The sequence below is a fragment of the Colletes latitarsis genome, chromosome 14, assembly GCF_051014445.1.
Source record: "Colletes latitarsis isolate SP2378_abdomen chromosome 14, iyColLati1, whole genome shotgun sequence".
Lineage (NCBI taxonomy): Eukaryota > Metazoa > Arthropoda > Insecta > Hymenoptera > Colletidae > Colletes > Colletes latitarsis.
Window position 1 is genome coordinate 26,694,486 of NC_135147.1, and position 27,828 is coordinate 26,722,313.

The window sequence follows — 27,828 nt, forward strand, 5'->3', positions numbered from 1 at the left end:
TCCGTGGCAAAGGGAAAAAAGAATCGATTTTTCAAAGTTCCAGACCGAAACGTACGAGAACGCTGTGTACTTTTGTTCGAGTTTGTAAGTATCGGGCGGTGGCCTCTCCAGCCTCGATATTGCTATCCCCCCACTCCGCCGTAGCATAATTAATTTTTGTCCATCGATATTCCGCGTCTGTAACTGTTTCCAGAAGGGCGAACGCTAATATCGTGCACGGCTCTAGGTTATCGGTTTTTCCTAGAAACGATACGTGAAATATGGAGGACATATATTCATCGTCGGAGCTCTACAGAATTCATATCGCAAAGTGGAAACATTCTTTGAAACCGACGCAAACGTCCTGACCTTTCCTCGTTGCATTTTGCATACTCGCCATCTTTTTGCGTTCGGCTTAAAAACAATATCGATTAATCAGAGATTTTATTACGACTTATGAATTCCCGTTCTCAAAGATAATCGTCCAAGGTTATCAACGAAATGATTTCTTTGTTTTTGCTTCGTTTCGAATCGTTTTTATATTCCCGGCGATGATAAACGATCGAAACGTCGCGATCGATCCATCGAACGTTCGAAAAACGAACGTCGTGCGCGCTGACAGACGGCGACACCATGAAACAATAAAGATTCACTAGTCATTTACGCGGCAATGGCCGTTCACGATAGTTCGTGCAACGGTCGGCCGCCACGCGATTTACTACTCGAAATAATTTTTCTCGCAGTAATTTTATCGTATATTTTTCGTGTCCCTTTCGTCCAGGGAGACGTCACGTTGTTTCTTATCTGCCCGACTTCCTCTTACGCGATGCCAAACAGTGTCAAATGGTCAAATGGCGGTATCGCGCGTCGTTTTATCGTCGAGTCTTGCCCGTATCGTTCGCGAGAATAATAAGCCATCGACGATACGTTTCGTACGCGAACGAATGATGGATTATCTACATTTGCGCGCGATTATGCCAACGAACAACGTGTTGTTGCAATTAAGTAACGAGAAAACAACGTGTCCAGCGCGATTACGTTCGTCGACGATAATGGCGCGACGTCCAGAGGCAGTCGAGCGTTTCCTTTTTCAGCTTCTAATCCTCGTGACGGCTCTTTTTCGATTGATGTATGTTCGTACTTTTTACGCACGATGTAAACGCACCTCTACGCAAACAAACCCTTTTTTCATCCGTGTGATTTATTCAGAAATGCGAACGCAACCGTCACACGTTTCTCAACAAGTTTTGAGGGTATATATAACTAATGTACTTAAACCATCTGTGAGTCTGCCTCGTCTTTTATAAAATTCTTGCTATATTCAAACCGACGGTGGTTCTTATTTCTTATTACCTGCCCCCCTCTGCGTATAAGCAAAACGACTCGTGTGCTTTGCAGAGATCGCAAGTTACCGAGTAATCAGGACTTAATCCCATCCCAGAAATCCCCACCATTAGACTCTTTAAGTCTCCGTCTGAACAACGATATGGGTTTTTTTCAGATGAGAGAGATAAAATTCGTAATCACCACCCCAATCGGTGAGAATGGAGGTAATCTTACGATCGCACAAAGAATCTTTACTGTAGCTTGTAGGTAAGTAAAATTTACATGCTGTATAGCAGTCATTGCATATTAAACATAGTACATTATAAGAATCTCATTATCCTCTGAATAGTCAGAATAGCCCCATAACCCAAAAGTTATTAATTTATTTTTTTATATCGGTTGTCGGAACGAGTTTGTCCCCCTATTGATTCAAATAATCGACCTTCCGCTGTACATCTATAGATGTCAAGTAAAAGCAATTGGTCACGAATGAAGTTACATTAGTTCCACGTTGAAAAAGTATTAAAATGAAATGGTAGCAGAGTAATAGACCTCGTTAAAAATGATGTTTCGATGAATTTATATATACATATACGTGTACATTATATGCTAAGAATTGTATCGATAACCTTGGCAAAATAAATCGATAACTATGAAGCGCACTCGCGCGATAGTTAATCATCGAAAGCGACAGTCGTGCTACGGCCGTTGATTGATTTGCGTGTCGATTATCGTGCCTGAGTTTTGTAACGTTATTGCCAGGGTATTTTCTGGCAATTTGGTGCACGCAGTCGCGAACTTCGGAGTTATACACGCGGATCCGTTAAACAGGTCGAGTCCTGTCTCATCACGGCTGTGACTTTTTTTCGACGATAGGTTATGTTGTCCGCGTGGAGAAGAAAGAAAGCTATGTCAGAACGGTGTTAAACGGCTGAAAAATCGCTTCCAGACTGAGAGACGAGCGTGAAGAAGCATTTACGCGAAAGAAGAAACGTCGACAACCCGTACCTTGTCGCGACACCGAAACAGTATTAAAAACGATCGTGACTGCTAACCGCGTCGAAGAGATTGTTTTTTTTTCCTCTTCCTGCGACTGACAGATGTTCTTAACTAGCGCAGTTGTTGCGTAAGACAGTTAGGAAATACCAAATATAGGAAAAGAAAGATTTTTCCACGCGCCTGTGCTGCCTACACAGTTACGTGTCTTCGAATAGAAAAGCCTAAAATTGTTCATACACAGAAACGAACAACGGCGAGAGAACGGGGAAATACATACGAAGGTCGACCGACCTACGTAGAATCACTATTGATGAATGACAAAAGGACGAAAATGTTAAGTCAACGATTAAGTAACAGAAGGTTAATAGTCGATCTTCTTGCACTGATGTTTGGCCTTGGTGCGTGGGTTGGTGTAAATGGTATCTACGTTCAACTACCCCTTCTGGTAAATGTTTCTCCAGAAGGATGGAGTCTTCCAGCACATATGGTTATGCTAGTACAATTTGCCAACTTGGGACCAATACTTTACACAATGTACATAAAGTAAGTATATCGTAAACTGTGCCTACTTAAGCTATATTTATTGATATAGATAACAAACATTTGTAATACAATTGTTAATATCTTTATAATCTGCAATTATGTAAGTATTTTCTATTTCAGATACAGTGCATGGGCATGTGATAAGTACATTACATATGCACTTCTAGCAGCAGCATCGTTGGCTACATTTATATTAGCTTTTTTATACCACGAAACTTCGATAGTATTTGGCAATGAGCACTCTACTGCTCTTTTGTCCCTAATGTTCATAACAGCCACGGTCGGATGTACGAGTTCGGTTCTTTTCATGCCCTACATGAGGAACTATAGAGAAATTTATTTAGTGTCGTATCTTGTAGGAGAAGGGCTCAGCGGATTTGTGCCAAGCATAGTGGCATTGGTCCAAGGTGTTGGTGGTAATCCAGAATGTTTGAATGTTACTCAGCCTGGATCAAGCGAAGTAGAATTAAAGCTTCACTATCCAGAGCCCAGATTTTCGTGTCAAACATTCTTTATTTTCATCGGTGTCTTATTGTTCCTGTCTTATTTGTCTTTCTTGGGATTGAATAATTTATCCATTGCTGTTGGAGAACGTGTGAAACATCCAGATAGTATGGAGGCATTGCCAACAGACACAAGAGCACCACCAAGTTATAAAACTAACACTGGTTGGACAATGTCTAAACAAGTGTATTCATATTTATTAGTTATGATGGCAATTGTTTGTTTCTTAGGGAATGGTACATTACCAAGTCTCCAATCGTATTCTTGTTTACCATATGGGAATGTTGCATATCATTTAACTGTTACTCTATCGTCGATGGCTGGTCCATTGGCAATGTGTTTAGGTTTTGTTATTAAAATGCCAAAAGTAAGTCTTCTCACTGTGCTGCTCGGAGTCCTTATGGTGCTCTCTAGTTTCGTTTGCGTTTTAGCTGCTAGATCACCTACCCCACCTTTACAAAACACTTGGATAGGTGAATTGTTAGTAGTTTTATCTTGGATACTAATTAGCGGTCTAATAGGGTTTATAAAATTATGCATCACGACGTTGTTTAGGCCCGATCCTGGCCGAGGTCTATATTATACCGGTGTTGCAACTCAAGTTGGGTCATTGATCGGCGCAATAGTCACGTTCGTTTTAGTTAATCATGCAAAGCTATTTCATTCTTATTCTCCGTGTTCATTGTCTACAAAACATTGACATTTTATACGGAATAGAATTAGCCCAATTAATAAAAAGTATATAAAAATTTTAATACTATAATAATTAGTTGAAAGGGTAAAATATTAATATATTTCTTAGTTCCTGTCGGTAATGACTACTGTACAAAGAGAAGTTATGGGATTTAGACTTGCACAGCTGAGACTGATCCCTGCTAGTGATTAACATAAATAGGAATCAATTTAGTTTTGATAAATTTATTTTCATTATAAAGCCGGATTATATATTGTAATTAAAGGTACACGTACATTACTAGTATTAAAATAACTTATATCGTGATAAATCAGGGAAAAAATAACGTAAATCTATAAAAATCGAGTATAACGAAAACATATATTTTGCTTGACTCAAGTAAGTTATGTATAATGCATTTTTACTTAAATTTTGTATACATATTTCAAAGAACTCGGACTTTACTTAGATAAATGAATGTACTTAAAGAACAGCTTTATATATCGAGGCACAAAACTATTGTACATTTCAGTCAATTGCATTTTCAAAACTCTGAATTGAAGGAGGGTGTAATTTTACCATGTCGTTCATTGTAGTACGTTTATCTATCTACAATAAACATGGAAATGTCAGTGCCTATAAGCACTATACAATCATCAGTTCTGTTGCAGTGATGTAATGCTTTTTCAAATGCATGGATTCATTTTAGGTACCAAAGTATTAAATCGTATTTCATACAGAATTTAGCTGCCACTTAGTCAATTTAAGGATTTAGAAATTATCAACTTTGTACATTATCTGATAAATTTTATTATTCTGACTAAGCAAGAGTCCAAGATGTAGAAACCATATAATTTCAACGCATCAGTTTCTTTAGCAGAAGTGTACTAAATACTGTAGAATCTCAATGAACAATCTTGTACTTTTATAAACTGTTGTATATAATAAACATAATATAAAGTGATGCTATTGGTAGCAGAAACCTAAGAAAAAAATTAGGTGGAAATATCAATTGTAACAAGTTGTGTAAGTTTATGCAGTGAAAAAATATTTATTTTTGTGACGCGGATGGTCATGTGGGATGAGTCGCTCGTTCCAGACAATTTTCGGGGATTCGATTCCATTCAATTGGCCTTATAGTTGTGTAATTAACACACGTAATAACATATTTTGAGAGTGAAATCGGAAGAATTACTTCTAGAGCTCGCGGTTCGCCTCACGGCCATCGAAGTGTTATAGTATCGTAATCATTTAACTTTGTTATTGTTATCCAGCAATAAATCCAAATTGTGATTTTTCATACAAAAATGACAAAATGAGTAATGTTTCACAAGATTTGAATAGATGCAAGAGAAAAGATAGAATCGTTCTGCATCTTCTTATAACTGTATTTGGTATATCTACTTGGACTGGTATCAATGGAATATATGTACAAGTACCAGTACTTATCAATACCTCTCCAGAAGGCTGGACTTTACCAGTTTATCTAGTATTAGTAATACAGGCTGCTAATATTGGACCTCTGCTTTATATGATTTTAGAATATTTTCGATGCAAGATAAACGAATCTTGGTGGATATTGTGTTTGCTATTTTCAGGAACTTTTGCAATGGGACTTTTAACGTTTTTCTATTCGGAAAGAACTGTTATTAACGGAACAGAATATAGCATGGTATTATTTATTTTAACATTTTTCAATGCTCTGGTAGGCTGTTCCAGTTCTGTATTATTTATGCCATACCTTCGCAATTTTAACAAAAATTATTTGGTATCATTCTTCATAGGCGAAGGATTAAGCGGTGTATTACCAAGTATAGTTGCTTTAATACAAGGAGTTGGAGACAATACAGAGTGCACAACTGATAAAAATCATACAAAAAATTCTTTTAAATCAGATTTGAAATTCTCTCCAAGCGATTATTTTCTTTTTATTTGTATTATTTTATTCTTGTCTCTAACTGCATTCGTTATTTTGGAATATTCTTCGTTCGTGCAGAATGTAAAAAGTTTTGATAAATCTGTCGATTGCATAGTTAACAAAGATTGTACCAATGATGTACAAAGTGTGAAACATTCTTCATTAGAAAGAAATAGCAAAGACTTGACAAAACAAATGCAATATTATCTATTTATATTACTTGCTATCTGTTGCTTTTTTAGTAATGGTTTCTTTCCCAGTATACAATCTTACTCTTGCTTACCATATGGAAACATAGCATTCAAACTATCAGTTACATTTGCTCAATTTGCAAATCCATTTGTATGTTTATTAGCATACTGGTGGATGATATCAAACATAAAGTTTGTCAATTATTTAACTGCAGTATGTTTATCAATTGGAAGTTATGTCACATATTTAGCATTAATGTCTCCTACTCCACCACTACAAGACACCAAGCTCGGTGTTTTTTTAGTTGTCGTGTCATGGGCAAGTCTGATAGGATTTATCTCTTATTTAAAATTATCCATTGTGTCTATATTTAGAAGTACAATGCTTCCTAAGATTCTCTTTAATGTGGGTGCTATTATGCAAATAGGTTCTGCAAGTGGTGCAATGTTTTCATTCGTAGTTATTAATTTTACAAACTATTTTAATGTCTATGATAGTTGTGCTTGAGAAAATTATTAATATTGTAAATACGACGTCTTTGCGCACTTATAAACGTTCAAGAGTGAAGCTAAGAATACATGTACTTTTATATTGCCTTAGGTACGAGAACTGATGATTGGTATAATGCTCTGAATGAATCACGCATTTGATTCGTTTGTTTGTGTACCAAAATGTAACGATAACAAATTATCAAACAATCGTTGTATAAAAGAAATAGTAGGGGTGTTCGGCCACCCCTGGGAAAAATTTTAATGGAAGATTCTAGAGGCCAAAATAAGACGAAAATCAAGAATACCAATTTCTTGATGAAGGCTTCGTTAAAAAGTTATTAACAATTAAATTCAAAAATTTCAAATCGTTCTGGAAAAATTATTTTCGGTTGCGGGGGTCAATTGCAATCATTTTTGGTCATTACATATACCCCCGAAATCCTACCCACTTTCTAGAAAAAAATTCGAGAAGATGTGAAATTTTTCGACGGAAAAAAAAGAATTTCAAATCGTTCTGAAAAAATTATTTTCGGTTGCAGGGGTCAATTACAATCATTTTTGGTGAATAGACATACCCCCGAAATCTTGCTCATTTTCGAGAAAAAAATTCAGTTAGGGCGGAACTTTAAACGCTAATAACTTTTTAACGAAGCCTCCATCGACAAATTGGTATTCTTGATTTTCGTCTTATTTTGGCCTCTAGAATCCTCCATTAAAATTTTTCCCAGCGGTGGCCGAACACTCTGTATATTTTATGCGTAAATATTTTTGTAGTTGGACACGTATGTATAAATTTACGAACAGACAGTAATACACAAACAAACAAAAATGCTGAGTGAATGTTATGAAATTATTTATAATATATTGACTGCCTTGTCGATCGAAGCTGGGTAACGCGTGATTCGTAAAATATTACGAAAACAATTTATCAAATTTATCGAAAACAGAATTGACACAAAGACGAATATGGAATAGTGCATCCAAATGCAGTAATTCGTTCTGTTAAATTACATGGGTGCATGGCGTCCAAAAAACCGCGAATTCACGCGGGAACTTAGCGTGGCAATCAGCATGATAAAAAAAAAGTATTTGGAGATAATGTTATACCCATTATGATTACTATCTTGTTTTATCTTAAGTACTGCCTTCCAATAAAATGTATGTACTTAAGATACGCTTGTTACATATTTCGAATTATTGTTTCTTCATAATGGAAAATGATATCCTACAATTGTCTGTCTGTTATAAGATCAATTATTGTGAGCTCTACGCGAAGCGTGATATCATTCCAAATAAATATATAAGAGTTTCGAAAATTAATATTCTCTGTTAACCATGAAATTTTTAATGAACGTTATATCAGTGAGGGAAATGTAAAACGTACGCGATATTTTGTAAATTTGAAACAATGTTATAAAGTGATCTGTGCTTTAATTAAATGATTTACAGTTTATTCAGACCACGCTACAGTTATTCCCTTTACGATAAAATTTTATCGCGAAATTAATCGGATCGAATCATCTGATAACCGCGTATTTTTTACAGAAATTAATTCGTACAATACTCTAAGTGGATTTGCGAATGCAACGTGAACGGATGTTAGTTTGCGAATAAATTCAAAATTATTATTAAGTCCATTTAATTTTGTTATGATATAGACTAAGATGTCGTCGTTTTCCAATACGCATGTGTGAAAATGGCGGCCTGTTGGTCACGCTGATTGCGAGTACAAGGATTAAAATAATAAACAACGTTAGTGAAACAACACTTGTTATTTTTATTCATTCTACATTCTACGCCGAATTGTGAGAAGGTTTAAGAGTCGATAATATTGTTTAAAATCGTAACATTCAGTAGCGATTATTTTAGATCAAAATGTGCAACGACGAACAATGTTGCACAGAAATTGATAAAGAGAAAACGAATTCTCGATTGACCTTGTTGGATCTTCCCGTCGAGGTTCGTATTTATAATTACCATTAGTGAAATAACGCATAGAAAAATCAGAAAATTGTAAACAAAACCATGTGACTTCTAAGAATAGTTCATTGGTCGGTTGTATCTATGCTCAGGGCTGTATTGTAGGTGGTTGTTAGTCTATTTACTTTCTACAAGAACATAAAAGAATTTTAACGTAATTTTATTATTGTATTTCAGGTATTTCTTCATATCTGTTCCTTCCTAGATGCCTCTGTGTTAGTACATGGACTGAGTTTAGTGTGCAAACAGTTCCATAAGATTTTAAATGACGATTCACCATGGAAAGTTAGAATTAATCATACTTGGCCAAATACAGGGTACCCAGTCTTACCTCCTGGTTAGCTCAAATTGATAGTACCTTGAGCCTTGCACGGCCAATCATTCTGTAATTAAATAAAATATCATATAATTAGTTGTATTTTGAGTGTTCCATACAGGATGTTCTGCCATCCCTGGGAAAAATTTTAATGGGAGATTCTAGAGACCAAAATAAGACGAAAATCAAGAATCCCAATTTGTTGATGGAGGCTTTGTTAAAAAGTTATTAACGTTTAAAGTTCTGTCTGTAGAACGGTGATCTGCGAACAGCTGCGTGCGCAGATAGTGGTTCTCACTCAGAAAACTGTAAGACTGTTGATACGTCAGTAAGTAGAGTTTCTCATGCTGAATGAGAACCACTATTACACGCACGTTCTACAGACGGAACTTCAAGCGTTAATATCTTTTTAACGAAGCCTCAATCAACAAATTGGTATTCTTGATTTTCGTCTTGTTTTATCGTCTAGAATCTCCCATTAAAATTTTTCCCAGGAATGATCGAACATCCTGTATATCGAATTTATTATCTGTAGTTATAATGTTGCATGTACTTTCCTACTTGAAACGTTTTGTTACACAATGACAATTTTACTAACATTTAAGAATATCGTTTCCATTTAGCCGAAGATGACAAACTGTTTTGGAAATTGTCGTGCGTTGCATTAGAAAGGCAAGCTTCGTTATGGAGAAACCAAGACTCCATGGAGAAGATAACTCTTAGTAATTGTTTAGTGTACAACACCATGGATGACCTGCAATTAATACAGGTGCGTGTTACTGAATTAAAATAAACAAGTATAACGTGAACAAACATGGTTTATTAAACATTTTATCAAATTGTTTACCAGACTATGTTTATGCTTGATTTATAATAAAGTGAAATCGAACGTATAACAAATTATTTATGTGTTAAGGTAGAATGGAGATATTTGTATTTTTGGAACAGAAGATCAATTCTTGATGTGCTGGAAACTTCCTACAGAGGAGAATAAAAGAGAAAGCGTAACATATGAACATTATGCTCACAACGAACGAATTTCGGGTCTAACAGCGATTGAAGATACAGTTTACAGTTGCAGTTGGGACAGAACCATCAAAGCATGGACTCTTACAAACACTGGTCTTGCTAACTCCAAAACTTACGAGACGTACGTACGATCTATATTAATCATTACCACTTGCTGGCTTGAAAACTTACAATATTTTATGCAAACATTAAATACTTTCTAGGGTCGTCTCAGATGCTCTGTTGTGCATTGCATCGTGTCCAGATTTAGCGCTCTTTGCTACAGGTTCGTTTTGTAGAACCGTATTAGTATTTGATCCAAGATTGGGCTCCAATCCTGTTACAAAGTTCCAACCACATAAAAGAGCTGTTACTAGACTGGCAATGAATTCTTACACTATTTTATCTGCCAGTGAAGACAGAACAGTCGCTATATGGGATCTAAGGGCAGGGAAAATTATGAAAAATGTTACTGTAAGAAAATGTGCTTTTTCGAGAGAAAAGAATACTAGAGTTTCAATCATTCTGAGCGAATATATTCCAGATTTCACAAGAATCAGTCCCAACGAGCATGTGTATACAGAAAGATGCAGTTTACGTGGGAGATAGTAGTGCAAAGTTGCATGTATTAGATCCAAGACAAGATTATGAACCACTTAAGTGTTATTCAACCGAGCATAAGAAAGGCATTAGCGGTGTTTGCGTGGGACCAGGTTGTTTGATTACGAGCTCCAGAGATGAAACAGTTCGAATATCTAGTCCTACTGATCCTCCTCGACATATCATCACTCTCAAGTCGAATTATGGCGAAGTAGTTAATGTAAGTATCTGATGTAACATTGATTTATGTAAGGGACGTTTATGCAGAGTAGTATGTTATTTTACAGATTGATTATTTGAACGACGTCCTTGCTGTTTGCGGTACAAACGGAATTGAAATTTGGAGGCCAAAGTGATGAATATAATGTACATAAAACTATCAATAAATTGATGATTTTTACAAGCTCTCTAAAGTGATTTCGGACCGCCTCGTGGGAGTCGAGAGAGAAAGGCTAACAAAGGATTACTATTGTCTTCTGCTGGCCACTGCTGGCCTTCGTTGACAAGTATTGACAAGATATATATGTATTAAAGCTTTGTATAATGTAAATCTATGGCAATAAATGATATAATTTAAAGAATTCTATGTGTACTCATCATTTTTAACTTTCTTTAATAACTCTACACCGTAAGTGATATTCGATGCTTCAAAACAGTAATTGTAGCCTTCGTGGATAAATAAATGATAACAACCATTGCTCTGTACATTATTTAATGTAATTAATAAATTATAAACGATTACTGGAAGCGATTCTTACTTCAATATTGCGCTAAACAGTGCCAAAGCATAGTTAGAGGTATCCGGGGTATACCTATACGGTCCCCTCTCGCCCCCCACGATTTGGTGACGACGTATAGTATCGCCATCTAAGAACGGGTTTCGTACTATCCGGAGTACAGATCCCCTCTCGCCCCCCACGATTTAGTGACGACGTATAGTATCGCCATCTAAGAACAGGATTCGTACTATCCGGAGTACAGATCCCCTCTCGCCCCCCACGATTTGGTGCAATCGTACGGTATCGCCATCTAAGAACAGGTCTCGAACTAAAAACGGAGTACAGCTACCCCCACTCCTCCTACTCCTGATACACATTACTTACCTTGATTATTCATTAATAACTCATTTTCTGGGATTAAAATATGAACTTTTAGAATCAAATAACATAGTATAGACCCTTGGCAAGATTCAAGGATAGTTTTTAGAACCATTCCGCCAGTAATTAAGACGTTATTAATGAATATCGGAAGTCGTAACATTTACGGCTGTACTATTGTCTGCTTAAATCGATGAATTATCAACTTTTCAACAATAACACGCACATTTTGGCTATTAGAGAACCAAGTAGACATTCCTGGGAACATTCAAGGACCAATTTTGCAACGCTCATTCGTCTAATTAATTAGTTATTAGCAATAGATCCCTAAGGTGTCGCGTTGAAACAGTGTACAGACTTTCGATATTGGTTAATAACTATTTAATAACACATGGGATGGCTAAAATAGGTATCCTTGAATCTTGTCAATGGTCTATACTACATTCATAGACTCTAAAAGTTCGTATATTAATCCCAGGAAAGGCGTAATTAGTAAATTAAGGAGCAGTGATTTGACAGCGGTGGTTTGTATTGTGCCGCGGAATAGTTCGTTGCCTTCAACGCTAGATGGCGTTTATTTACCGACCTCAAACCCCCTGGTGCTAAAACGCCCAAGTTTGTCGTGGAATAGTTCATTATCTTCAACGATAGATGGCGCTTATTTACCGACCTCAAGCCCCCTGGTGCTAAAACGTCCAAGTTTGTCGTGGAATAGTTCGCAACGTCGACGCTAGATGGATTTCTCGACAAACTTGGACGCTTTAGCAATAGATGACGTGACGGCGGGAAATAGGTGCCATCTAACGTTGACGATAACGAACTATTCCACGACAAACTTGGGCATTTTAGCACCAGGGGGTTTGAGGTCGAAAAATAAGCGCCATCTATCGTTGAAAATACCGAATTATTCCACGAAACTTGGGTGGCTTTCTCGTCTCCTACGAGGCGATCCGAAATTACTTCGGGTAGCTTCGGAGAGCCAGGAAAGAGAGCATGGTGTCAGTTTGCCTTTGTCGACTCTCCGAAACTCTACGAGATCACGTATGCGTGATCTGGCATGTGTGAGTAGTGCACCGGGTACTGAATCTGGCATCTCTCGTTGCCAGCCCTGACTTGGGAGTTGGTGATTGTGACATTGTGAGTCATGCGCGCTCATGCAAGGCTGTAACGAGCACGAGGACCAAAACGGTAAATAATGTCAGTAAAAAACACCCGTTACTTTTAATCATTTTCATTGCACGGTGAATCACCAAAGGTCTAAGAGTCAGTCGAATGATATTGTTTAAAACTGTGACGTTCAGTACTGGCTATTTTAAATTAAAATGTGCGATGACGAACAAAGGAGCGCAGAAACTGAGCATAATAAAACGAATTCACGATTATCCTTTTTGGATCTTCCAGTCGAGGTTTGTATACGTAAATTTTGCACGTATTTGCATAGATATATGTATCTAAATTACATATTAAATTTATAATACTTGAAGTCTCTAATTTTCACGTTTATTTTAGTAACTTTCACCGTGTAACAGTTGTTGATCTTTGTAAATTTGTTCGATTATCACAGTACACTGATTGTTAAATGAAACCCTGCTATATTTAGTGTTTATAAACGTTGGAATAACTGCCGTTGAAGTACGTGTCAATAAATTCATTTCGATAATGTTGTCGCGAATGATAGACGTGGAGATATTTTCGAAGTAAAAGTATGAAGTTGAGTAAACTCTGTTAGCGATGACCTGCAACGTATACCATTAAAAAAAACAAGTAAAACATCCGAGAAATTTCATCGAAACGTCAGTGGTCGGCCGCCATTTTTAGATACCTATTACGCACAATGCATTTAAAAATACGATTCCGTTCCGATGAATGCACCTTTTTAAACGTTCTCTTTTCCGTAGAACAGATTTAATCGACGCATTTTAACATAAAATGATTCTAACACAATTTTATTATTGTATTTCAGATATTTCTTCATATCTGTTCCTTCCTAGATGCATCTACATTAGTACATGGGTTGAGTTTAGTATGTAAACAGTTCCATGAGATTTTGAATGATAACTCGCTGTGGAAAGTGAGAATTAATCATATTTGGCCAAATACGGGTTACCCAGTTTTGCCTCCTGGTTAGCTCAAATTGATAGCACCTTGCGCCTTGCACGACCAATCATTCTGTAAATAAATAAAACACCATCTATTTACTGTACATGATAGTTAGTTGTATTTCACGTGTTCCATGTACTGAGTTTACTTATCCCTAGTCTAGAGTATTTAACACAAAACCTAATTTTCACCCTATTAATTATTTAATTTAATTAACAGGAATAAAACACTTTCATGAATAGTTACATAATGTCACGTTTAACTTTCTATTTGGAATGTATTCTTACTATAATAACATTTGCTAACAGTTCTGTTTGTATTTTGTTCATTCATGAAAGTATTTCCTTTAAGATGAAGATGACGAACTGTTTTGGAAATTATCGTGCGTTGCATTGGAAAAACAAGCTTCTTTATGGAAGGAAGAGGATTCCATGGACAGGATATCGCTTAGTAATGTACAGTACAGTACCATCGATGGCCTGCTGTTAATGCAGGTGGGTAATGTGCTTTGTTATATCTAATAATGTCCAATGAATTAATATTACTTTTGTGTTAAATTAGGATGGACATATTTGTATATCTGGAGCAAGAGATCGATCCTTGGTGTTGTGGAAGCTTCCTTCCGAGGAAAATAAAGAAGAATTTTTTAAAAGTATAGATTTTGCTCACGATGGATGGATCTGGGATTTAACAGCAATTGACAATACAGTTTACAGTTGCAGCTGGGATCAAACTGTTAAAGCATGGACCCTTACCAACACTGATCTTGTCCACTTCAAAACTTATGAGATGTACATGAAAACCAAAGTGGTCATTTTCGCTGCTCGCGGTGTGGGAAGGCCGAGCGAGGAAGGCATGAATTTTTACCATTAAGAAATAGTTATTTGGTAAAATTAAAATGTTATTTTAAGGTTTTTCAAAACAAAAAAAAAAAAAAAAGAAACGATGCAGAGAAACAGCTTAGTACTTTTGCATGCTTTCTCTCGCTCTGCCAAAAATGACTATGCAAAATGTTGTATCGCTCTAAAAGCTTGCAGTATTTTATGTACGCGTTAAATATCTTCCAGGATCGTCTCCGGTGCTCTGTTGTGCGTTGCGTCGTGTCCAGAGTTAGCCCTTTTTGCTACGGGTTCCTTTTGTAGAACTGTATTAGTATTTGATCCAAGATTGGGATGCAATCCTATCGTAAAGTTCCAACCGCATAAAAGAGCCGTTATTAGATTGTCAATGAGTTCTAATTTCATTTTATCTGCCAGCGAAGATAGAACTGTCGCTATATGGGATCAAAGGGCAGGAAGACTTATGAAAAATGTCACTGTAAGAAAGTGAACTTTCTGTAAAAAGAGAAAACAGATATGCTAACGTTTTAATTATCTCGCGTGAATATATTCCAGATTTCACAAGAATCATTCCCCATGAGCATGTGTATGCAAAGAGATATGGTTTATGTCGGGGATTGTAGTGCAAAGTTGCACGTGTTAGATCCAAAAAGAGGTTTTGAACTGGTTAAATGTTACACTACTGGTCACAAGAAAGGTATCAGCGGTGTTCATGTGGGACCAGGATGTTTGATCACAAGTTCCACCGATGAAACAGTTCGAATATCCAGTCCTACTGACCCTCCGCAACACATTGTCACCCTAAAGTCGCGTTATGGTGAAATAGCTAGCGTAAGTGTCCGGTGTAACATTGATTTATGCTAGATACACTCGTACAGGGTTCAATTTCATTTTGCAGATTGATTATTCGAACGACGTCCTTGCTGTTTCTGGCACAGATGGGATTGAAATTTGGAGGCCGAACTCGAGGATGCGATGTGCATAAAAATGTCGATAATTTAAAGATTTTTACAAGCATTTTGCTTTTATATACTATATACTATATAAGTTTTAATAAAGAGAATTATCAAATAAGAGTTACGAGTATATTATACACAAATGTTTAATAAACGCTTTCCTAATTATGCTGTTAACTAATTACTCCACTGTAATGCGTTACTCATTTTCATTTTGTGACAAATAAATAATAAATGTACAATCAATACCATATACTTTGGAAGTAGGAAAGTGTGACAAACCAGGAATCATTTATTACTAAATACTTTTAAAGCGTTGTTTCAATTTTTTCAGATTTTCGGACCACTTCGACAATTTTGATTACAATGTAAGTCCATAAAAGTTATCGATTCATTTCGTACGTATAAATCGTAATTTTATTCGTACATTTAACTTCGCGAAGTCGATCGAAATATTAGACTGAACGTTCATCGTATACCGGAGAATTTTTCTTTTCATTACTATCTACAAGCTGTACTGCTAATTAGTAGGTAGATATTAAGAGAAAGCGATAGTAATCTCACGTGAGATTGCACGAAGTACCGTTAAATTCGAAAATGTACTCCGTGCGCTGCAAGCAGGGCCCACTGTTCGAAAAGGCTCTCGATCGTTCATATCGTATTTGCACGTTACGTACGTTAAAAATGTTACTTCGGTTCCATTTCCATCAACGTCCATTATTCAAAATAATATTTGAAATGCACGCGATTCAAATTTCACTCGGCTACGAATACGAGTTCGAAACAATAAGCCGATCGATGTCTCTGTCGTCGCCGGAAGTGCTCGTCTGCTAAGCTCCGAGAACGTTCAATTGTCTGTCCGTATGGGTTACGCGAAAACGATATATCGCCTTAAAACGATGTTAAATGATCACGAAATAGCCTCGAAAGATTAATTACGATTAGAACACCGCGGCTTGACGATAATCCATCGAGGTATTCGAGTGTCGTTAGCCGGTATTCCAATGCTTTCGTGGCGCGGTAGTGGGGGTAACCGTGGGGAGCTTCCGTTTATCTGCGAGGTCAAAGAAGGCTGGCCTGGCTGGCTGTGTTCAGTGGTGCTGTTGAAAAACACGATGAAAATGGCGTGGCAACCGCAAGAGGAAGGACTTAGGCAAATCATAACGCTCCTGAAGGAGTCTCAGAGTCCGGATACGGCTACTCAGCGAGCTGTGCAAGAAGTATCCTTTCTGGTTTGGTGTCAAACGGTTTCGTGGTGCGAGAAATACGGTTGAAAGATTCGTTCCCGGTGAGTACACTCGCGACGCGGTAATGCAAGTGAAGCGGGTAGGATAGGTCGATCAGAGGGGCGTGCTTTTCCCCGTGGAAATGCCCCGTTTCGGGAACCATGGTCAGATTCCACGGGAAATTCTAACGATTAACGTCGACGGATATTCCAAGGCTACCGGGCCGTTCGGTCGGGCACGGGACGTGAAAATGTTCGGCGCGCTTTTGCGCAGCCTGTCACGGGCCCCCTTTTTTGTCGTCTACGGTTCGATTGAAAAGCTGTTAATAATCCGTATTACAACGAGTATCAGTTTTTCGACAAACCAGCCGCGTGTTGTCGCCTAACGACGTTTCTAGATGTTTCGCGAGGCTGTCCCACGGGCAAATATTAGAATTCGTTCGACTAAATCGACAGAAGTTCGTAACTTTTTCTAGAATAACACGTGAGCTATGTCCAAGCTTCGATAAATATGTTAACGATGTACCTACGGCTTCGCTGGCCGCGGTTCGCACGCTGAAATTCTGATAACGTCGCCGACAAGTTTGTTTTTCTCGATGTTATGATCGATAAATTTCGCGTATAGTCGCGCCCGTAATGTTAATTAAACAGGCTCCGCGAAATGATACAGCGAACGAATGTTGGTAGTAGTGTGTTTGCCGCGGATTACAGCTGGCACGGCACAATACAGTTACGGGAATTTAAATTTTTTCTTTACGCAGAGTTTTTTCTCGCATTACGATCGTATCGTGTGCGTACGCGTGTCTGCACAGCCATTTGAACAGGATTTTCATTGGTCCGACGAAATTTTTACTTCTGTACTCTGTATTATTAGTCATTGTGTTCTGTATTATTAATCACTGTGAACATAATTGTACAATAATATCTTATTATCTTTTTCTATATTTGTTACATAATAGCAACAGTTACAACGCGTAATTATAGCGATTATATGCCTTCTTTTATTTTTGTAGTATTTACAAACAATTGTTGCATTTAATGTTTGTCTCTTTATTTGCCACTTTTCCTTAACAACATTCCCACAGAAATTGGAAGAATTAAACAAGTTTCCAGACTTCAACAATTATCTTATTTTTATTTTAGCAAAACTCACATCAGAGGGTATGTATTTCGAATAATTAATTTAACATTCTGGAATTTATTGTCGTTCCGCTATAGTAAATTTTATTTCAAGACGAACCCACGAGGTCTCTCAGTGGATTGATATTGAAGAACAATGTTAAGGCCCATTTCCATAAGTTTTTACCAGAAGTTACAAATTTTATCAAACAAGAATGTTTATCAGCCGTTGGGGATCCATCTCCTCTCATTCGTGCAACCGTTGGTATTTTAATAACTACCATTGCATCTAAAGGTAAATTTTTCATCTCAGAAAGAAACTAATCGTCGGAAAATATGCGCTCGCATTAAATATACGCAACATTATGGTAAATTTAATAGGTGAATTGACCACATGGCCGGAGTTGCTACCAGCGCTTTGCCAGATGCTGGACGCGCAAGATTTCAATGTCTGCGAAGGCGCATTTGGCGCTTTTCACAAAATATGCGAGGACTCTGCGGAAGTATTAGATTCGGATGCGCTTAATCGACCATTGAATGTTTTAATCCCGAAGTTCCTGCAATTCTTCAGACATTCGAGCGCTAAAATTAGGGCGCATGCTACCGGCTGTGTTAATCAATTTATTATTAGTCGTACGCAGGCCCTTATGATTCACATGGACAGCTTCCTGGAGAATCTCTTCCAGTTGGCTGACGATGAAGATGCTGAAGTTAGAAAAAATGTTTGCAGGTACAGTCGTATATACAGTTATAGTTTTTCAGTGAAAATTTTACGAAGAAATTTGCATAATACATTGTCCATTGCATTGTTTGTTACAGAGCTTTGGTTATGTTGCTGGACGTTCGAATGGATAAATTAATACCACATATGCACCATATAGTAGAGTACATGTTATTGAGAACTCAGGATACCGACGAGGGTGTTGCTTTGGACGCTTGTGAATTCTGGCTTTCATTTGCAGAGCAACAAATCTGTAAAGAAGTACTTACGCTACATTTAATTCGTTTAGTACCTATATTGGTAAGTAGCGTGAAACTATACAATTTTCGGACTTGTGTATTGCCGAACTTATCGGTCGGTCTGATAAAAGAGAAATACTTTTCTAGGTACGAGGTATGAAATACTCCGAAATTGATATAATACTTCTGAGAGGGGACGTGGAAGAAGACGAAATGATTCCGGACAGGGAGGAAGATATTCGGCCAAGATTTCATAAATCAAAAACGCATCACATGCATTCTACTATGAATAAACATACAGACGAGAATGGCGATTGCGATGACGACGACTTGGATGTCAAAGATGGATGTAACGATGATTCGGCGCTTAACGAGTGGAACTTGAGAAAGTGCTCAGCCGCCGCGTTGGATATGTTGGCAAACGTATTCAGAGAAGATCTGTTACCAGTTTTAGTACCAATTTTAAAAGAGACTCTCTTCCATCAAGAATGGGAAATCAAAGAGTCTGGAATATTAGCATTAGGAGCTATAGCAGAAGGTTCGTTCAATAGTTTTTAAAGATAGGTTTTAAAACCCACAGTTTTATGCGCTTTCGGATCATAATGCGGAGTATCATTTTTCGTAGGTTGTATGTGTGGTATGATTCCGCATTTACCCGAGTTAATTCCATATTTAATTAATTGTTTGAGTGACAAAAAGGCGCTGGTACGCGCTATTACATGCTGGACGTTAAGTCGTTACGCACATTGGGTTTGTGCACAGCCACACGACACACATTTGAAGCCTTTAATGACTGCGTTACTCAAAAGAGTACTTGACGGCAATAAACGCGTTCAAGAAGCCGCGTGTTCTGCTTTCGCAACGTTAGAAGAGGAAGCGTGCACAGAATTGGTCCCTTATCTTGGTTATATTCTCGAAACACTTGTTTTCGCCTTTGGTAAGTATACTGACATGTCAAAAATTACTAAAGAATTTTTATTTTTTTTTTAACACTTTCTACCGCGGTTTTGTGTATACTTATTTAGATCAAAATATGTCTTCTGACCTGTTACTAATTGTTGTGTGTTCATAGGTAAATACCAACACAAAAATCTTTTAATATTGTACGACGCAATTGGTACGCTTGCTGATTCAGTGGGACATCACCTTAATAAACCGGATTATATTAACCTTCTTATGCCACCGTTAATAAATAAATGGAACGTATTGAAGGACGAAGACAAAGACCTTTTCCCATTGCTAGAATGTCTTTCCTCCGTCGCAACCGCGTTGCGATCAGGTTTTCTTCCTTACTGCGAACCCGTCTATAGGTAAGTTCTTCGTCGGAAGCACCAGAGTTTGTAAATTTGATTGTATTTGAACGCTTATGTGTAATTTTTTTTCGATAGGCGGTGTGTATCCCTTGTAGAGCAGACGCTAAATCAACATATAGCAAATACCCAGAGCCCAGAACAATTCGAGGCGCCTGATAAAGATTTTATGATTGTTGCGTTAGACCTTCTTAGTGGCTTAGCAGAAGGATTGGATGGTCACATGGAACGCTTAGTAATGAATAGCAATGTAATGCAACTGTTGTATCAGTGTATGCAAGATGGTATGCCTGAAGTTAGACAGAGCAGCTTCGCCTTGTTAGGAGATCTTACAAAGGCCTGCTTCCAACATGTTCTCCCATGCATACGTGAGTGTTACACGCTCGTTTACGCAATCGATTTGTACATTATAAAATCGCAATACCTTTTATACGAATTTTACTAACCTTAAAATCGTTTTCACTACTGTAGCGGAATTTATGCCTATACTTGGGCAAAATTTATGTCCCCAGTTCATATCGGTGTGTAATAATGCAACATGGGCGATTGGTGAAATAGCTATTAAACTTGGTAAATCTTTTTTAAAAGACATTAGTGCGTCGAAGCATTTTTAAACCGGCCGTCTTTACAACGTGTTTCTTTTCTATTTTGTAGGATCCGATACGAGCGCCTATATTCCACTAATTTTGAATCAGCTTATCGACATAATCAATAAACCAGATACGCCAAAAACACTGTTAGAAAACACGGGTGAGTAGCTGTACAGTATTGACCAAACGTATAGTTTCTTTTATACAGCATATAGTATATGGAGCATACTTTTAAATGGTAGGGGGTAATGTGTAGGAAAGTTTCATTTTTTTTAAGTAATTAATAATACCGAATACGTTTCTATTGTTCACCCATATCGTAGAAGTAATGTATCTTTTCTCACAAAGAAAGGTCCTTTGGCGCAAGTCTGATCGATCGATAAGGTTTTGTATAGTTGTGCAAAAGCTCATAGGCGAGTGAGACTTGCGTCAAGAGACGTTTCCTTGTTAGAAGTATGCTCTGCACACGACGGGAAACTTTTCATTTGAGGCATCGTGTTTCATCTGTTTTAAATAGATTACGGAACCATGTATAGACCTCGTCGTGTACCTTAGGTAACGATAATCATTTAATGAGAAGTCTCCCAAGTATATAAAAACAAAGAAAAGCCCTCGTGTTTAAATACACAGCATTCGGTGGCATTTATAAGTTTAGGTGTATTCTCTGTAAATGATTTTATCAAAGGTAATAACCACACAGATTTACGATTACGGGTGGTTCCACATGGCCACGCTTGCACGTTTATCAGCGGGTTAAAACTATTAGTATTTGTACATTGGACTTAATTTAGTGGTGTGCGATTGCCTGCAGGCTTTATATGGCTGGTATTGCCATGGAAACGTACTGCGATTCAGTATTATACTATGCTTGCATCTAAGCTCCAGATATTGTTTCAACCAGTGTTATATTAAATTGGCCTTAAAGTTCACAACAAAATCTTTTAGTTTCTGTGTTTCTTGGTTGTTCTTGTTTGTATTAACATTTATTGGTAGAGATCATACTCATGTCGGTTTTTACAAATCATGGGCTCGCACGCTGCTATCTAATTTTTATTATTGTTTCAGCAGCTACAATAGCACGGTATTGCCTATGTTCATTGTCGGTATTTCATATGTTCATCTCTGTTCCCACTGTCTCTATTAATTGTTAATATTGAATTGATTATTATTGATTAAATGATTAATTACAAATTAATTGAAGTTTATAAACGACAACATGTTCGCCTGAGTTGATCGTTGGTTCGCTATCAGTTTGTCTTATTGTTTGTGTTTCCGGTCACTTCACTACACTTCACTTGTCTACTTACCGAAATGAAATGAAAACCGTAGCCATAACGATCGGTCGCCTAGGTTATGTGTGTCCCCACGACGTCGCCCCCATGTTACAGCAGTTTGTCCGACAGTGGTGTGTAAATTTCTTTATTATTATATTCTATTAATTATTATATTACCTTCTATTTTTATTAGCACTTTATTATTATATATTATTCCCGATTATTCAGTACATTGCATCAGGGGCTGCTAAGAAACTTTGCGCAGAAATACTTGTAGCATTTATACTACAAATATCGAGTCCATAATGATTTTGTTTTTTTTTTTTTTTTTTTTTTTTACAAAAGAGAGGTAAAACCTTTTAACGATAAACTTGGGTCTGGTTTATCCTAAACATAGCGTTTAAACTTGCCCAACGTTTTTCGGAGCATCGAAGGCTTTACGTCCGACTGTTCGTACAGTTACAGTTATACTGATTTGCCATCGTGCAAGTATGTTATGGGCTCTTTAATTATGCAGTTCAAGAGACTAGGGTAGGTTTACATTTGTCACTTTTAGGTCTGTGTACTATTTTGGCCTATGTATTATTGCCTTGCATTGAAAACTAGAAATGTACCTTTTTTTTCTTGTTCTTTTTTTTTTTGTTTTTTTTTTACATACTTTCACTGTGTATAGGTAGTTTCAGTCAGAAGTGTCCTTTGCATGTTAATGATAACACAGTATTAATATTCGTCAGGTATATCTTCTTGGTTACATTCTTATTCTAATTGTAATTATCGTTAATGTCTCTTTACATTGCAATAACGGAGAGTTTAAAGTATAAAGAGATGTCAAATGTAAACCAAGCCTTAACGAAGTTGTATTATCCGTATATCCGGAAAACTTTTTGAACGAGGCTTTTTTTTTTAAAATAATATATCCGACGGAAGTTGCAAAGTAGTCGATAATCGATCTGTCCTATTATATTTTAGATTTACATTGAATTTATTTTATTTTCTTGGATCGATGGTTTCAATTTTTAATTCTCAGTTAAGTTTTAGACTTCTCACGATACAGCAGAGATAAAGAAATGTAAGGAATATTGTGACAACATTCGCTAACAGTGTAAAAAATACATTTATAGGAAACTCCAACATAGGACTGGTTTTGATAAAAACCCAACAAAGTTGCCTCGCTAAATGTTATAGTTATAAGAATCTATTTATATATAACTCGTGGGAATGAATATTATTATCGAGAGACTAGCTGTAAATTTTTAATTAAAGAGAAGGTACATTTATCGTTGCGGCGTGTCTAATAATTTCAACTCTTAAAGAGAAACGTATTTTTCAGAACTGTTGTACAGCTATAAGGAAGGTACAGACATTACGCTCAACGTATATTCCTTAATTAAATTGCGACAAATATACCTTCTCCAATCTGTATGAATGTCGGTCACTTGGTAATGCGTGTATTCACTTCATTAGGTGTACTTCATTGCGGAGCATCAGAGACAACGAAGAAAAGGACTCAGCATTCAGAGGTATGTGTCAAATGATTACGGTAAACCCAGCAGGAGTCGTGGATGAATTCATCTTCTTCTGCGATGCTGTTGCATCGTGGGTCTCGCCGAGAGAAGATCTTAAAGACATGATCCAGAAGGTAAAAGAATTGATCTCGCATCGATATATCACTCACGTAAACACAACGGTGTCGATTACTGTATTTCACATAATATTTATATAATATCCGTGCGTCGTTTCGTTGCAGATACTACATGGTTTCAAAGCTCAAGTTGGTGCGGAGAATTGGAAACGATTTTCAAATCAGTTCCCACCACAGCTCTATGAACGACTCCATAATATGTATGGCGTCTGAGCAGCCCTCCCTAAATGCGGTAAGTTGATTCTATTCTTTGTTAAATGATACTTGCGGAACTACTAACGCATCGTCCTTCCTGGAGAAGGAGACACAGCTTGTTTACATCCCCACTCTTGCTGCAGTCCGCTGATTGGCTGTCACCGATCTTCGTCAGCGGACTGCAACAGGAGTGGGGATGTAAACACGCTGTGCCTTCTTCTCGTGGAAGAATGGCAGATTGAAAGCATCAGCTGACAGCAATTTTTGTGTAGTATTCGTACAAAGAAACGGAATACGATCTATAGACCTATTACATCACGCGGAGCACGTTATTTAGAATATTCAGGTTTGTCTCTATTAAGTTAATGTGATGTAATGTGTCTCTTTCAGAAGGCCGCTTAATGGGGCAGGCCGAACGGGGTTGGGCGGGAAACAGAACTATGGGTGGACAGGGTGGGTGGGTGAAACCACGGCCTCTTCTCATCAACATCGTTGTCGTTACCGTGTTATGGTCATCGTCAGGCTCTCGGGGGAATTAATACGCGTCATTAGCTCTGCGGTCGGCGAGCTTTAAAGCGAAAAAAAAATAAATAAATAAATAAAATCGAAGTGAGAATGGAACGAAGAAAAAAATGAGAACGACTAAACAACGTGTTGGGCCGAAACGTAACGCGTGGGTGGGCGGGTAGGGGGGCGGGAGGGAGGGAGGGAGGAACTGTGTTGGGGTCACCGACCACTTTAAAATGAAGGTATCGTACTACAACGCTGAACCGCATTAAAAATGAAAATGATACCGTAACGTAGTAAAACCTACACGCTGTACACTCCGTTTCCATTAGCGCTGTGTAACACTGTTAAGTGTTTTTATTCTCGCGTATCGAAACGAGACAAGAATAGTGCTGCCGGCGACTAACAACTTAGCCCGGCCGTAAATCGAAACCGATTCTTCTTGATTAGTTGGAAGGGGAGAACGTATGCGAAGGAGAAAAAGGGAAAAAACAAGAAACGAACGAGGAAACAATAAAACAATAAAATGAAAAAAAAAAAATAAAAGAAAAATGAAAAAAAAAAGTAAACCCCGAACGAATGAAATAAAAGAGAGGGAAATATAAACGAGCATAGATCTCACGTTATAGAGCTTGCTAAACTACTGTGATCGAAGATTTGTATTGATATAGAAGATTGATTTTTCGAGAGAGGTGTACACACAACATACACACACACACACACACTTACACGAACACATTACCATTCAATGAGTTGCGTAGAGCTTTAGAGGACAAAGAATATAGAATATTTATTTGATAAAGGTACAGGTAGAGAGTATGTTATTAGAAATTTCATAGTGTACAGAAAGTTTTTGAGAATATGTATTTTTATACGTTGAAACTCAATGATATAAACACAGAAAGTGCCATTCCGTTCGTTTTGAACCAAAATTTTTCTGCTTACTTTAATTCTTCTCCTTGCGCTGATTGTGATATTAGGTTATGCGGCAACTTTGTCGTCGTATATGAGAAACATATTTCAAATACGATTAATATATACATACATATAGGGCGTATATGTATATATATATTACTGTTATTATTATTATATATCGAACATACGATGTTTTAATCTGCAGACCATTTTATGATTTTTTTTTTTTTCTTTTTTTTTCGTTAAAGATATTAAATTAGGATCATATTAACGTTAGTGTAAATAGATAATACAATTTTAGAGTGGACGTTTTTGTTATCACATGATAGAGTGTAATTCAAATTCGCTTGTAATCACCTCTTCGGGTTAATTGTTGTTTAATGACCAAGGGATACGTAAGAAGATTTATGATTTGCAGGTACGATTCACAGAGTTTTTGAATCTATGACGTGAAATCTATTGCGATAGGAAAATTTTACGCGCACCGTACCAATGCTGATCTCCTATTTCGTTTCGAACTCTTTTTTTTTTTTTTTTTTTTTTTTTTTTTTGTGTTTAGAATTGTGTTTGAAATTCAAGCGCAGACTGTGTCATTCCAGTCCATTTTGGGCCAGTTCGAAAAAGGCGAGCACTTTTACCGTACCAAGATGCGCCGTATACCATGTTTTTCGAAGACAAAGTAAGGAAACAAGAATGAAAAAAAGATAAAAAGCAACAACGTAAATTTTGAAATTGTAAAAAAATGTATTGTGTATCAAGATCGTAAAAGTTGTAAAAGCCTGTGAAAGCGATTTCTAGTATTTTAATGACGTATCAAAGCTGTATTTTTATTTTCGTTCTTCTCATTTGTCAATGCGTTAATATAGAAACGGAAATGAATAAGTGTAAAAGCAAAAAAGCTCAACGCATGGAAATCGTCGAAATAAGCTGACCATCGTTAAGTCACTGTTGTCAATCAAACTTTGAAGTTTATTAATAAACGAAAGAACTGGCAGGATGAACTAGCGCAGGCGAGAGATAGACGCTGAAAGAAAAGAAAGAAAGAAAGAAAAGAAAAAAAACGCGTTGATTCCGTTGCAATCGTACCGTAACGTGCAAGACAATTTTTTCGATCCAACACGATCGAGCATATTCGCACACTCTCTAACCAAGTGTGACTAGTACAATCCGACGATGAGAATATTTTTTTATCATTACCGTAGACTAAACGAAAAAAAAAAAAGATCATTATTTTGCTGTTCTTCTATTTTGAGCGAAAGAAACACCAACACACCACACACACTCGTTAAGAGAAAATGAAACTTAATGATAGTCTCTTTTCGTGTTTGAAAAGATTAAGAACTGCGCAGAGAACAGAACAGTACGATTCGTGACCGCTCCTTGATTCGATCCAATGCTCGTCGATTGGCAACGATCCATTGCCATACACACTCGTCCCGACATTTTGGTCCTTTCCTTGCTCTGCCTGCGCCATTTTTGTGATATTACTATTTTTTATAATTACTTAAGGGCTTGGATGAAAATAGAAGAACCGAGCCACGCGTAAGGTCTCGACGGTAGTCGCTTCAAAAATTCGCGTTTAATGTTCGACGACGTTTTCCTTTATCTCACCCACTTTGTTATGTGTTTCACGTATGTAAATAATGCGACGTAAGATCATTTTCACACTTTTCGCAGAATTAACTAGAATTAATTAGCGCTTAATGGCATTCGATTAACGCAAGATATACACAAGATGTTCTGCAATTCGTGGTCGGAGCGGAGGGATGATTGCTCGTCCAAAATTGAGTTGAAAATTTAAAATAACATTTTTTCTCGCGAAAAATCGCGCACGAAATTTCGCGCAAAAAAAGGAACAAACTTTATCGTACGTTTTGGACTTTCTTTTTTTTTTTCGATCGACGATTTGTATTTATTACCGAACAGTCTGCGTGTATATATTTTTTAAATAGTTCCTCAGCTAAAGCAAGAATGTTTTCAGTGGTACACACGTGTTTTATAGATCTCTGGTTTTTCATATTGAATTTTATACCGTCATTGTTGGCTAAAAGAACGTTTCATACTTGTCCTCCGCGTTATCATTGTAAATATAATTTCAATTAAACGGCATAGATAAGACCCGCAGGCACGCATGTTTTAAAACTAGGCTTTCGTCGAGACTTCGCGTGGCTCATGATTATTTATTATGCTCGGAGCTCTCAGTCAAGATAAGGACGAAAATAAATTTATAAATGGAACATAAAGTAAACTTAAAGAATCATCTATTTATACATATATATAATATTATATAACGATGGTGAAACGAAGTTGATTGATATTTGACAAATTTCCAAGTTTTTTCTATTGCAAAAGAGAGTGAGAGAGACTAAAAGTGTGTGCGGAGAACGAGAGAGTGGGAGAGAAAGAGAGAGAGAGAGTGCAAAGGTAATATGCATGTGGGAGAATACACGGGATGATTGCAAACAAACAAACACGGGAGAAAGGAGAATAATATGAAGATAAATGACGAGTAAAATAATTAAATGACAAACACAAGTAAATAATATTGTTGTATCTTTATTGTTGTTGTT

General features: G+C 37.1%; 5 protein-coding genes across 6 annotated transcripts; all 5 read left to right on the plus strand.

Annotated features, from left to right (window-relative positions):
• The first annotated feature begins 1,922 nt into the window (after nucleotides 1–1,922).
• LOC143349778 (solute carrier family 52, riboflavin transporter, member 3-A) lies at nucleotides 1,923–4,051 on the plus strand. Its single transcript, XM_076781302.1, has 2 exons — nucleotides 1,923–2,847; nucleotides 2,968–4,051. The coding sequence occupies exons 1-2, from the start codon at nucleotides 2,615–2,617 to the stop codon at nucleotides 4,049–4,051; spliced, it is 1,317 nt and encodes a 438-aa protein (XP_076637417.1). The 5' UTR covers nucleotides 1,923–2,614.
• Nucleotides 4,052–5,337: 1,286 nt separating this feature from the next.
• Nucleotides 5,338–7,021, plus strand: LOC143349779 (solute carrier family 52, riboflavin transporter, member 3-A). The gene has a single exon (XM_076781303.1). It carries the CDS (start codon nucleotides 5,340–5,342, stop codon nucleotides 6,639–6,641), a length of 1,302 nt encoding a protein of 433 aa, XP_076637418.1. The 5' UTR covers nucleotides 5,338–5,339; the 3' UTR covers nucleotides 6,642–7,021.
• A 39-nt stretch (nucleotides 7,022–7,060) lies between these two features.
• LOC143349781 (F-box/WD repeat-containing protein 9-like) lies at nucleotides 7,061–11,110 on the plus strand. Its single transcript, XM_076781305.1, has 7 exons — nucleotides 7,061–8,584; nucleotides 8,783–8,942; nucleotides 9,545–9,690; nucleotides 9,842–10,071; nucleotides 10,154–10,403; nucleotides 10,474–10,749; nucleotides 10,817–11,110. Exons 1-7 carry the CDS (start codon nucleotides 8,501–8,503, stop codon nucleotides 10,883–10,885), a joined length of 1,215 nt encoding a protein of 404 aa, XP_076637420.1. The 5' UTR covers nucleotides 7,061–8,500; the 3' UTR covers nucleotides 10,886–11,110.
• A 1,491-nt stretch (nucleotides 11,111–12,601) lies between these two features.
• LOC143349780 (F-box/WD repeat-containing protein 9-like) lies at nucleotides 12,602–15,767 on the plus strand. The gene is made up of 7 exons (XM_076781304.1): nucleotides 12,602–13,032; nucleotides 13,590–13,749; nucleotides 14,078–14,220; nucleotides 14,288–14,517; nucleotides 14,794–15,043; nucleotides 15,121–15,396; nucleotides 15,464–15,767. Exons 1-7 carry the CDS (start codon nucleotides 12,949–12,951, stop codon nucleotides 15,548–15,550), a joined length of 1,230 nt encoding a protein of 409 aa, XP_076637419.1. The 5' UTR covers nucleotides 12,602–12,948; the 3' UTR covers nucleotides 15,551–15,767.
• An 804-nt stretch (nucleotides 15,768–16,571) lies between these two features.
• Nucleotides 16,572–24,504, plus strand: Tnpo (transportin 1). Of its 2 annotated transcripts, none has more exons than XM_076781699.1 (15): nucleotides 16,572–16,741; nucleotides 17,832–17,907; nucleotides 17,981–18,160; nucleotides 18,247–18,595; nucleotides 18,685–18,886; nucleotides 18,973–19,363; nucleotides 19,451–19,762; nucleotides 19,898–20,135; nucleotides 20,214–20,503; nucleotides 20,607–20,705; nucleotides 20,790–20,885; nucleotides 22,055–22,130; nucleotides 23,464–23,638; nucleotides 23,747–23,873; nucleotides 24,227–24,504. In XM_076781699.1, exons 1-14 carry the CDS (start codon nucleotides 16,637–16,639, stop codon nucleotides 23,852–23,854), a joined length of 2,697 nt encoding a protein of 898 aa, XP_076637814.1. In that variant the 5' UTR covers nucleotides 16,572–16,636; the 3' UTR covers nucleotides 23,855–23,873; nucleotides 24,227–24,504. The 2 variants fall into 2 exon arrangements, with proteins under 2 accessions (XP_076637814.1, XP_076637815.1); XM_076781700.1 differs by having other exon boundaries at nucleotides 24,230–24,504.
• The last annotated feature ends 3,324 nt before the right edge of the window (nucleotides 24,505–27,828 follow it).